The 13,105-nt window shown below is 40.5% G+C and overlaps 1 protein-coding gene across 1 annotated transcript; it reads left to right on the top strand.

The window, feature by feature from the left end:
* Nucleotides 1-4,246: 4,246 nt before the first annotated feature.
* On the top strand, nt 4,247-8,771 carry nudt7 (nudix (nucleoside diphosphate linked moiety X)-type motif 7). The gene is made up of 3 exons (XM_079808836.1): nt 4,247-4,628; nt 7,296-7,454; nt 7,535-8,771. The coding sequence occupies exons 1-3, from the start codon at nt 4,473-4,475 to the stop codon at nt 7,883-7,885; spliced, it is 666 nt and encodes a 221-aa protein (XP_079664962.1). The 5' UTR covers nt 4,247-4,472; the 3' UTR covers nt 7,886-8,771.
* The last annotated feature ends 4,334 nt before the right edge of the window (nt 8,772-13,105 follow it).

The raw sequence follows: 13,105 nt of genomic DNA, 5'->3' as shown, positions 1-13,105 counted from the left end.
TTACACATAATTTTTTTTTTATTCATGTACCCCATAATTGTATACCTCAGAACACACAGGATATCGTTATGCAGGGAGTTTATTGACAAAAGGATCGTGGTGGTAAGACTGAAGATACTTTAATATCTTTCACCGTCCCACAGGCAGGACGCCTGGTGCTCTTTTTTTTAACGCCTTTTTTGTATCATATATTTAGGTAATTATCATAAATTAGGTATCATTTGAAAGCTTACAAACTCAAAATCCATCCTGTGAAAACCGTTTTGAAATCGGACATTGTGATACCATGGAAACGTTACTATAAATTATTCTAGCGGGCTCCTCCCCTAGTGGGCGGTGTCATGTTTCATATTACAACAATTATTTTTACTACTTTATAATCAAAATCTTTTCCAATCATGACAAAACATATTGTGAGAAAGGTCTGAGTCTCAAGGGTCCATATTTGGTGACCGTTTTGTGATGGAAGTGATATTTGGAGAGAAATTTACAGGAAAATGCATCAAAAAAACAATCAATGGAATTTGAATGACACCCGGTGGCTATTTTTGGTATTGCGCCTAAACAACATCTCATGGGGACTTTAATTTTTGTGATATCAACTTCAAATTTGGAACACAACTTGGTTAGACATATGGCTTTGATTTTATAGTAATTTTAGAGTAAAACATGTTTTGTAAAATATATATTTTATATGAAATAAAAAATATTTAGTACAGTATTTTCAATTTACAGTAAATTTAAACTTCCATAACTTTTTCATACTTTCATATTTTGAATTGCAATAATCTGCAGAGTGTCTTCTTTAAAACGAGACCAAACTTTGATCTATATTCCAAAGCATTCTTCCCAGTCAACATTTATATGTGGGGCCCATGTGGGTTTTTCAAATGGGCTGAAAAATGAACTCTATATGGGATTGTCCATGGGTTCCATAAGGGCCCCATGCCAATTGCCCACATGAATTTCATATAGGATGGCACTTGCCACTAGGTGGGACCCAGTGATGCCAGTAACGCGTTACTTAGTAACGCGTTACTCTAATTTGACCACTTTTTCCAGTAACGAGTAATCTAACGCGTTACTATTTCCAAACCAGTAATCAGATTAAAGTAACTTATCCAAGTCACTGTGAGTTACTTTTTTTTGTCATTTTCCTTAGTAAAAATATATTTTTTTGCTTTCTTGTTTAGTCTCAGCAGGGTTTTTCCTGCATAGAGAATTACGAGGCGGCCGCTCCGTCTGTCGACAAAACTCAAGACAGGCAGTCACTTGTTCAGATTAGGCATGTCGTGATAATTAAATAATCATCAGAAATATATATTGTCACATTATCCTTCAGCAATCATTATTAGTATATTATTATTTGCTAGTAGCCTACAAAGTCATCTAAAGCCATTCCATAGCTGAATGTCTTTCCTCCGCTGTAGCTGTCAATCATTCTCCGTTCAGCATTCAAGCTGCGCGTCGTTCGGTTCCAGTCAGCAGCACGGTAAAGCTCACTCCATATGATATATTACCGTTATAATACTTGATATGTTGATAAAATAATTTATCTTCCTGGAGTTTATCTTGCGGTTTCTGAAAGATGTTGTGCTCGCTACTCAGGTGACAACACAAGGACTATTAATTAGCATCACACGCACAATAACCAGAATTAAAAACTGTGAAGAAACAAATAATCAGTGAATGTTTGGACTGATAGGCTACATAGTAGACTAGGATTTGTGGGCTTGACGCTCATCTTCTTTTTATGCCGTGGACTTTTCAATGTGCACTCGCGCACACTCTGCACACTCTGACTCCATGTTGCTTTAAGCGCATCATTCTGCACCCGGGATGCGCATAAGCGCTTTGTTGCCGCTCTGTTTTGAAGCGTTTCATATATTTTCATAGTTTTGTGCACTTAAAGATTATTAAAAAAATATATTTTTCTCACGGATCGATCATATATTTGTTGTCCCTTTACAGAGCTGCACATTACGTTTACAATAAAATATAAATCTTGTAATTTTATATTATTTGTGTAGGCCCATATAATTATTTACATTCATATATAAATATAAATTAAAATTAAATATAAATTGTTTTTCATAAATGTATTTAATAAAAACAAAGTAATTTGTACCTTTTCTTTAACATGTTTAGGGTTTTATGTTTAGTGTTTTATGTTTAGTGTAGTGTAACATGTTTTATGTTTAGTGTAAATGTTTTATGTAAAAACGGTTGTCATTTTTATGTTGAGGCTGCAGAGGTGTTGTCGGCAACTGATGAATGTAACTAATAAAGTAACTTGTAATCTAACTTAGTTACTTTTAAAATCAAGTAATCTGTAAAGTAACTTAGTTACTTTTAAAATCAAGTAATCTGTAAAGTAACTAAGTTACTTTTTCAAAGTAACTGTGGCAACACTGGTGGGACCCAAGTGGGCTACATGCACAAGACCCATTTCGGTCTTTGGATAGTGCATTTTCATGTGTATTCTCAAAAAGGGGGGTGACAGTGAAAGGGTTAACTGTTCTGATGAGGATGTTTGCCTAATAGGTCAGTATTGTACATTTTAGTGTGTATGAAAACGTAAGCAAATGAACGTGTGATAGAACCACACTTTAAAGCTACACTGTGTAACTTTTTTAGTCTATTCTTAGCTAAAAACACTTAGTTCTTTCAAAAATATATGTGCTCATTAATGTATATTTACTTCTTTCAAGTAATAAAGTATTCTCGTAAGTTTATAATATGCCATTGAAAATACATAAGGTAATGGGATCTAACGGTGGTCGCCATGTTGCCCCTCCATCTTGAAAGTACATTAGCCAAAGAGGGACATACCCGTAAATTCAAGCTTCGCTTTTCGCGTTTTAACCGGTTTTAATACTCGATGGCTCTGTACAAAATTCTCTGCCTCGCGCATGTGCGCGTCAACTTGTTCAGACTTGTCTGGTGCATGCGCAGAGAGTTTTCATCTCAGCAGCTCCAGTAACAGAGTTATACAGAGTTTTCCTGGCTTGTTTCCTCAAAAGTCTGTTTTTCCTTGTGTGGTATTTCTGTGCGTTAATAACTCCGTAAGTAATAATAATAGTTATTGTCATTGTAGATGTGTTTCAGAGTGTGTCATCGCGTAATTCAGTTGATGTCACCTCAGAAGTATTTTTGTGTCAACATACAATAGCGTAATGCTCACCTATTTGAATAATCATTCAGTTATTTTGTTATCAACAATGTTTATTCGTTTATAGAAAATATTTGCTTGTAATGTATGGTGATGGAAATATGTATCAGGTCTGATCGGCATATTAACAATTGTTACACAGAGCGCACTGCAGTGCTAACGTTAAAGCGCCGCACACACTTTTGTAACCGGACACCGCTTGTTAGCAGCGGCAGCTCCGCTCCTTTTAATGCAGCTGCATTTAGCGCCTATATATGGTACAATAAGCTCTGGTTTACGGTTACATTATACAAATGTAACTTATAAGTATAGTTATACAGTTCTTAACTGTGTATGTATATTTACCATCCTTATTTGTTCTCTCACAGAAACCACATTTATGTACATATCCACGCAAACCTGTTTATGCCTTGCAATTGGATGACTGAATAAACATTACTATCATCAAAGTTCACTCTGGATTAGCTGCAGTTCTTTCTAGCCGAATAATTAGGCCAGTTGAGTTCCAACCATCCCACTGCGCACAGAATATCAGGCACCGTGTCAAATGTGGACGAGGTCGAACTGGAAGCCATGTTAATCTTGGACTAAATCGGCCACCGTAGGAGTTGAAACGAAATCGGAATTGAGAGGAACAGAAACTAAAATTCACTGGATGGTCATATACCTTTTCACCACTAGATGGGGGAAAATATCACACAGTGTAGCTTTAAGTAAAGATACACACGTATTCTCACAAGATCACGTTGTAAATTCTTATTATCTTGTCATTTTAAGTGCAGTAAATTATCAATTAAATTCTCAAATGTTCACAAACCAGCTCTAGAATCCTGGAAGATTGCTTTCAAACATCATTTCTCCTCACACATGTATTATTTGTAATAATGAGAATGTACAGTCTGGTAAACAAATCACTTTTTTCAAGGAGTTTGTTTCTAATTTGTTCAGTACTCAAGGGGAACTTTCTTTTTCTGAATTTCTGTCTTATAAAAACGCCACAATTTCAGTAAAGTCGTTGATAAACACTAGGGGGATCCCACGGTAATGATCTTCCGTCACACTGTCTCTTTAAATGATTCAAACTTCTCTGACCCGTTCGAGCCGCTTCGCCCCGTCCTTGGTGTCAACGTCAATGTTTAACTCGTCTAACCGCTTGTTCTATTCCCGTCTGTTATCCAGCGACGGTTTCACACACTGAGCTCGATCTGACCCAAGAGCCCAGAGGAGCATTATGGGAAACGCTGAGGTAAGCGGAAGCGTAAAGTGAAAGTGTCCTGACGGGTGCCCGTACTCCGCCGCGATGGATCTCAAGGAGAAGACGATCGCGTCATTAAAGAAACACGACAGTGGCGACGCGTTTCCCCGCGTCCCGGCCGTTCCCAAAGCGTCGGTGCTGATCCCGCTTCTGCTGCGGGACGGGGAGCTGCGCGTGCTGCTGACCGTGCGCTCGGTCCACGTGAGCCGGCTCTTCTCTCAGCACTGATGGCTCATTATCATCCATGCACACCTTTAGGACTTTTAAAACTGCACTTTGTAGCAATATCAGATTAAATGTACAAGTTAAACTCATTTTAAACGCTTATTTCAGTGTTAACTAACACTATAAAGCACATGAATTAGTACTTGATTATAGTTTGAAGTGTTACTTGATATTACTTTTAAAGTTTCAGCTTCATCATGTGCAATTACATATATTTAAAAACATTAATAAGAACAACATTAAAAACAAATATTGTAGTTGATCATAATTGCTCGTCAGTGCATATTTCAAAGACAATAGAAGTAATAGTCATATAAAGCTGTATTTAAGCACTCTGCAGTTCAGCTAATGACATTTAATGCACATTTAAACTATAATATTAACATTGCAAGTGTTTGAAAACAGATAAGAGTTTATACATTAATTATGTTCAGTTAAGTACACACGTTTTTGATCGGTAACAAGTCTCTTATGCTCACCAAGGCTGCATCTATTTTATTAATAAATGTAAATAATAATAATAATATTGTGAAATATTATTACAATGTAAAATAACTGTTTTCTATGTGAACATATAGTAAAGTGTAATTTATTCCTGTGATCAAAGCATCATTACTCCAGTCTTCAGTGTCACATGACCCTTCACAACTCATTATAATATGAGGATTTGGTGCTTTATGATTATCATCAGTGTTGAAAATAGTTGTGTAAAAAAAAAAATCAGGATTTTTTTGATGAATAGAAAGTTAAAAAGAACAGCATTTATCTGAAATATAATCTTTTTGTAACATTATAACTGTCTTTATTGTCAATTTAATGCAGGGCTGCTCGATTATGGAAAAAATCATAATCACGATTATTTTGGTCAATATTGAAATCACGATTATGTAACACGATTATTTCACATGACTTTGGGAATGTGTTGTATTTATTAAAAATACACCTTTCAACAATTCAATTGAAATTGTAACATTTGTTGTACTTTTTGAATTATTAAAATAAATAATATAACATATATTCAAATCAAAGTATAAAAGTATTCACGTAAAAATGATAATCACAAATAAATAAGATCAACAATATGGTTCGGCTAGATATGCTTTTCAGGTACGTCTAACATTAGTTTTCAGGTACAGAAATGTCTCAAATGTAAAATAACATTGCATATTTAAGTTTATAAATTAAAGATGAATCCTATTAAACTTACAAAAGCTATTCAATCCGGATCGGATATGCGTCGTCTTTATCGACTGTATAAAGTTCACTTAAGGCATATACAGACTATGTCTGCTAGGATACTCATCAAGATGGACATGTTGACATACGTTTTGTGTGAGTTTGTCCGTTCAAGAGCAAGACTTGAAAGAGAACTCAATATTTGCGCGCTGAGAGACGTGTGCGCGCTCTCGGATGAGCGCACAGAGATACATTTCCTCACAGCGCGCGCGGCTTCTCATTCGCGTCTTCTGGCACTAAACCCGGGTGATGAGGGTGAAAACGACTGGTCATATTCAAACATACGACAGCACTCGCATGCATTGAACAACGTTTACAAAGAGAGAATTATTTGAAAAATATGAGGGGAAAAAAGGACGTTTACACGGCACCCCTGCTCTCGTCAGTTTTTGTTTCTTTATTAGATTGTCATAGGTCACTCTGTTTCATTTTCAAGTGGTTAAACAAATTTGTGATGTTCCCTTGCGTTGCAGCCACTACCATGTAGCAAATCTTGCACGTAGCATGTTTCTGCTCGTCGTCTGATTCCTCGAAGCCAAACTGTTCCCAGACAACGGAGTTGGTTTTGTCTTTTTTGCTCACCAAACGCTGCTGTAACTGCCCTCCTTCTGCCATCTTTACTCGCGCCGAGTTTTTAAATTCCAGCGGATGATATGCACACGAGACTCACGACCTGAGAAAGTTTGTGGCTTCGGGAGGGGCGGATGAACGCATGCGCGTTTCATTCAGAACGCAAGGCAAAATAATCGTTTTTTCTCGATTGTACTATTTTGGTGATCGTTGGGAGGCGAAATCGAAATCGAAATCGAAATTCGATTAATTGCACAGCCCTAATTTAATGTGTCCGTCCTGATTATTGATCCTTCTATTAATTGCTGTATGTTAAAAAATAAATAAAAATAAATTCTTACTGACCCCAAATTTGCAATTTTGCAAAAGCTTTATATTTCAGATAAATACTGTTCTTTTGAACTTCTATTTGAATATTCTTTATTTGAACATATTGCGTTTTTTGTATTTTTAATAAAATAAATGCCTCCTTGGTGAGCCGAAGAGACTCCTACAAACTTTACAAATCTTACAGATCAAAAACTTTTGAACAGCAGTCTTTTAAAGTCTGTTATTTCCATAAGAAGTCTTCTTAAAGGGTTAGTTCACCTAAAAATGAAAATTCCCCACAAAAAAGTTGTTCCAAACCGGTATGAGTTTCTTTGTTCTGCTGAAGGTGTTTGAAGAATGTGAGTAACCAAACCCATAGTATGGGGGAAAAAACACCATAGAAGTCAATGGGCCTTCAAAATATCTTCTTTTGTGCTCAGCAGAATAAAGAAATGAATACAGGTTTTAGGTGAGGTGTCCTTTGACCCGTGAGGGAGCGTTCTTGACGAATCCTCTCGGCTCTCTCAGCTCAAACAGCACGCAGGAGAAGTGTGTTTCCCTGGAGGAAAGTCCGAGTCCGGCGACACAGACGAAACACACACGGCTCTGAGAGAAGCTCAGGAGGAGATCGGCCTTCCTTCACACACAGTGGAGGTCATCTGCAAACTCTTCCCCATCCTACACAAGGTTCGCTCACATTTACAGTTCATGAGGATGATTTTTATTGTGACTTGTGTCCGACTGTAATGGCTGAACCCTTTCCACAGGCCGGTCTCCTGATCACTCCGGTCGTGGCTTTCATCGAGAGCTCCTTCGAAGCCGACCCGAATGCAGATGAAGTCAGCGAGGTCTTCACTCTTCCACTGGAGTTCTTCACTAAAGAGGCGGATCACTCCTGCTATCCTGTGCCCAGCGTCTTCGGCCCCACCCATAGTTTCATGTACACGGACCCCCGCACCGGCAACATCCATCACATCTGGGGTCTGACGGCCGCTCTGGCCATAACGGTCGCGGTTCTGGCCCTCGGGAAGAAGCCTGAGTTTGAGGTCGGCTTTGACTTGACAGATCCGGCGTCTGGGTTTAAAGACTTTCTTAACCACAGACTGAGCAAGTTATGAAGGACACGCTTCAGACTCAGAGATGACTGTAATTGAGCTGTGAAGTTACTGAGGAGTTTGGATATTCTTCAATCATTAAAAAATTATGTTTTACAATGAGCAGAAGAAACCAAACTATTCCATATAATAGATTTAATACAGTCCGCACACCCTGAGATTAAAATAAAAACATTGAAAATATCAGTATTACATGCAAAACTTTGAATTAAAGTTTAGGTTAAAGTACTAAAACTGTAATAAAAATCAAATGAGAACTAATTGGAAATACTAAAAAGCACATAACAAAAACACTAAAAATGAAAATGATAGCTCAAAATACTTAAATAATTCCTCACATTCATGTTTACAGTTCTCGGGTGTCATTAAATGGTCACATGACAACTGAACAAATCTTGTTTTTTCTTTCAAACCAAGCCAGTTTATTTGATTTAATTTTAATTGTACTTTTTTTCTTCATTATTAGCTTTTCATCAACGCCCAACCCTCCTGCAGTTCCTCATGAACCCATGTTTGTGAAATCTTCACATTAGGCTTGTGTCCACTAGAGGTCATCATCACCTCAGTGCTGTAACACGCTTGTGCACACATTGAGCCTGAGCATTCTAAAGTAAGAAAGAATGCACATAATCATAAGGCAAACACTTTATTTAATTCACAAATATTACAAAATAAATAGCCATCTTCATGTTTGAATGTATGCAACATGTGGTGCTTGTAGTTTCTGGCAGGCACTTTGTTTCTACTGACCTGACGAGTCATTCCTTTTGTGTGTGTGTGTGTGTGTGTGTGTGTGTGTGTGTGTGTGTGTGTGTTGATCAGTGTGTTTTATGTCATTCCAGTGTCTGTTTGTGATTCACAGAAGCGTGAATTAAAAACTACTGCTTGTATTTTTGCTGTCATGCGCATGTTTGTCCTGTAGAAGAGTCAGTGAGCTTCATGTGTCCAGACTCACAGGCACTGAAGGTCTCTGAGAAACACTGCTCACACTGGACCGACCGCGAGCCCAGATTCAGGCCAACACTGAATATGAGAGTGTGTTATCTAACGCAGTGGCTTTATACTCTTAGAAGTGTCCAAATATTTATGTGTCTTAAGTTTTCTCTTGGACTGTTGATTCTATGCTGAATTGATCTCCAGGTCTTATTTTGTGCCAAGGGGTTTGCTCCACTCACACAACACAAATGCACCAATCTTACCATCACATTACATTATGGGAGCTTGTTTCCCTTTCGACGTGGAACTTTGACGTTACGTCTTAGTGTGGGCTCTATGGGGAACGCCCTCGAAGTGACCGGTGTCTGAGCTGGGGGTTGCACAGACTAGTCGACTTTAATGCTCTGTCATGTGCTTTAAGCTTTATGCGCTCCACAAGACACTATTGCCAAAAGTGTTGTGACGCCTGCCTTTACATTCCTAATCCGTAGGGTTTAATATGGAGTCGGCCGCCCTTTGCAGCTCTAACAGCTTCAGCTCTTCTGGGAAGGCTTTCCTCAAGGTTTAGGAGTGTGTTTATGGGGATTCTTCATCTGTGATGTTGGACGAGAAGGCCTGGCTCTCAGTCTCCGCTCTAATTCATCCCAAAGCTGTTCTATCGGGTTGAGGTCAGGACTCCAGTTCCTCCACACCAAACTCCTCATCATGTCTTTATGGAGACGCTTTGTGCACTGGTCAGTCATGCTAGGACAGGAAGGGGCCGTCCCCAAACTGTTCCAACAAAGTTGGGAGCATGAAATTGTCCAAAATGTCTTGGTGAAGCATTAAAGGGTTAGTTCACCCAAAAATGTAAATTCTGTCATTAATGACTGACCCTCATGTGGTTGGACACCCGTCAGACCTCCGTTCATCTTCAGACACAAATTAAGATATTTTAGTGTAAATCTGATGCTCTGAAAGGCCTCCATTGGCTCAATGCACTTTACACTCTCAAGACCCTTAAAAGACACTAAAGACGTCGTTACAAAGTCCATCTCACTACAGTGGTTCTACAATAACTTTATGAATCGGCGACAATAGTTTTTGTGCACAAAAAAAACCCTAAATAACGACTTATATAGTGATGACGATTTCAAAACACGGCCTCATGAAGCTTCGAAGCGTTATGAATCAGTGAGTCGAATGATGATTCGGAACGCGTGTCAAACCGCCAAACTGCTGAAATTTGCCGATTCAAACCGCTGATTCGACTCACTGATTCATAACACTTCGAAGCTTCATGAGGCCGTGTTTTGAAATCGTCATCACTATATAAGTCGTTATTTAGGGTTTTTTTGCGCACAAAAACTATTGTCGCCGATTCATAAAGTTATTTTAGAACCACTGTAGTGAGATGGACTTTGTAACTTTAGTCTTTAGTGTCTTTTAAGGGTCTTGAGAGTGTAACGTGCCATTGAGCCAATGGAGGCCTTTCAGAGCATCAGATTTACACTAAAATATCTTCATTTCTGTTCCGAAGATGAACGGAGGTCTGACGGGTGTCGAACGACATGACGGTAAGTCATTAATGACAGAATTTTCATTTTTGGGTGAACTAACCCTTTAAGAGTTCCTTTCACTGGTATTAGTAGAGAGACGCTCATGAATGCATTCATATAAATATATTCTTTACTGTAACTTTATGTGTATCTGATTTAAAACGAGCAGAAATCTGTGAGAAATATAACGACCCAAAGACAAAAGAACTGATAAGAATAAGCTGTAATGAAGGAGCAATAGCCTCGTGGGCAGCGCAGTGCCATACGGCAAGTCTCAGCTCGAGGTTCAGGCTTATTTCTTTATCAGTGACTAGACGACGTCGACTCGACTTGAATTACATAAATGATGACTTAAATAAATCTGAAGTCATTCAACGACTTCAGGAGCACCTGTGCCCAAGTTACACATCCTCAGCTTTGTTGTCTTCAGGAGCCATTTGTTTGTAGCGTGTGGCAATGAAGAACAAGTTTTTCAGGAAGTGTGTTCCTCCGTCTCCTTGCTCTATGACACTGGAGGACCTGCACAAGCTCTGTGTAATCTGTCTTGGAGCAGAGCACGTGCGTTCAGTTCTCGAGGGAAGAGGAACAAGCGTCTGCACACTGCGGTTCGGACGGCTCTGTTCATGGAGCTCGCAGTTGAGTTGGGAGAGAGGGTGTCCATTTCCCAATCTCCTCTTGCCATTTCAGGCGATCTGCTGGATTTGGAAGCCAGCTCTGCGGTTTCTTCCAAACTAGCGGAGAGCATGTTGCTGGCGGTGGGGAGTAGGGCATAATAGTGAAATTACTGAGCCTACTTCCTCTGTCAGCCCCGCGTGTGGGGAGTTGCTTGATGTAATGCCTCGTACCACGCTTAGGTTGATTTGACTTGAAGTGGGAAGTCGCTCACAGCTGATTGGACAAGCTCAACCCCGTACTCGGCACACATTTTTCCCGTTCAAAACATTCAAAGGAGGCATTATGTGAGCAGGAGTGTGTGAAGATTCCCTGTGAGGAAGAGATGCTGACAGCGTGAGGCATCCTCATGAGGGCTCCGGTCTTACTGGCCATGTCAGACCACCTCGCAGGTCATAGGTAAGGCATATGTGGCAGCGGGTCAGGCTTGAGGTGTTCTACACACTATGGAGGATTTGCAGACATACCAAGCCAACCTGCTTAGGGTCTTGGACCAGGGGCAGGGATTGTTACCTGAGGCGGTTGCTGAACTGCTCCAGGCCACCAAGCAGACGGCCACTGCCATCAGTAAATTCGATAACAGCGATGATGGTCACAGAGAGGCACCTGTGGCTTAATCCGTCGCAAATCAAAAACAACAACTTTTATCCTTGATGCCCTACCTCGCCCTCTGGACTCTTTGGCACCTCTGTTGAGGCAGTGGTGAGGAGAGCAGAAGTACATCCCAAAGAAGGTTCGAGTCACTTCCTGAACCCTCCACTTCCTCTTCTAAACCTTCTGACCTGTCCCCCGAAAAACCTGGAGACAGGGTCAGAAAGCCAGCATGGCCGCTCGTGCATTAGTAGGGAGCAGAAGTGGAGCGCTGCAAAGAAGAGGAAGACCTCAGGGAGGTGGCTGTAAGAGAAAGAAAACCAGGATGGATAAAGTCCCCAACGAGAGTAGAGGTAGACTGTCTGAAAAATGGCGTCCCTCTTATTTGTTGCTCACTTAGGCGCAGTGCTGTCCATAACGGGTCTCTGGAGATTAACTTTCCTATAGTCAGGCTCAGACACGGCCACTCCGAGGATGCTCCCCATAGTGTCAAAACCAAGACACAGCGCCGAAGGTCCCCTTCTCAGGGAACCGGGTTGCATACGCAACATAAGACGTTCCACTGTGTGTAACTCCACCTGTTTGAACCGCCCGCTCCAAGCGGGACTCGAACCTGGGTCCGCCAGCATGAGAGTCGGACACTCTAACAAGGAGGCTAAAGGCTGCAACCCCTAGCATCAGTCGCTACAGCGTCTCTTGAGATCAGAGGAGTGAGTTTTACTCACACAGCGACTACTAGCTGGCCTCCATTACACTCGCCCCCCCTAAACCTCACTCCCATCCAGGTCACGTCACAAATGTAACCCCTCCTGTTTGACCCACCCGCTCCAAGCGGGACTCGAACCCGGGTCTGCCGGCATTAGAGTCGGACGCTCTAATAAGGAGGCTAAAGGTTGCAACCTCTAGTGTCAGTCGCTAGAGCGTCTCTTGAGATCAGAGGAGTGAGGTTTACTCGCAGAGCAACTACTAGCTGGCCTCCGTTACACATGGAATATAAAAAGCAATTGCAACTTTTTATCTCTCAGAATTGCACGTTTATATATTTTATATTATTTCTCAAATTGTGGGATAAAAAGTTGCAATTGCCATTCACATTTTTTAACTCTCTGGCAGAAACAAGCTTCCATATTACACAAATAAATGTAGTCTTTTCACAAATTAAATGCAAATACATAAACGTTTGGTCACTCCAATGTGCAGTGAATATTCAACATCCCCAAACGATCACGATATTGATCATTATATGTAAGCATTATGTATATAACCTCCCTCACAACACACGCAGGGTCATTCAAACATGGCCGAGGCCAGTCCGCTCTTCCTGAAGGTCTCTGCCACGTGTCTGGAGTGCTGGATTTTGGCCGAGAGCGCCTCGAACACGTCGTTCTGGTCCAGGGCTGTGGCGGTTCTGTAGATGAAGATCCCCAGTGACTCCAGCCCTCTCATGCCCAGGTTCACACCGCAACCTAAACACCATCAGCAAAGA

Source organism: Gobio gobio, assembly GCF_949357685.1.
Source record: "Gobio gobio genome assembly, chromosome: 25".
Lineage (NCBI taxonomy): Eukaryota > Metazoa > Chordata > Actinopteri > Cypriniformes > Gobionidae > Gobio > Gobio gobio.
Note: the sequence above shows the minus strand (reverse complement) of the source record. Positions and strands in the feature narration are given on the sequence as shown.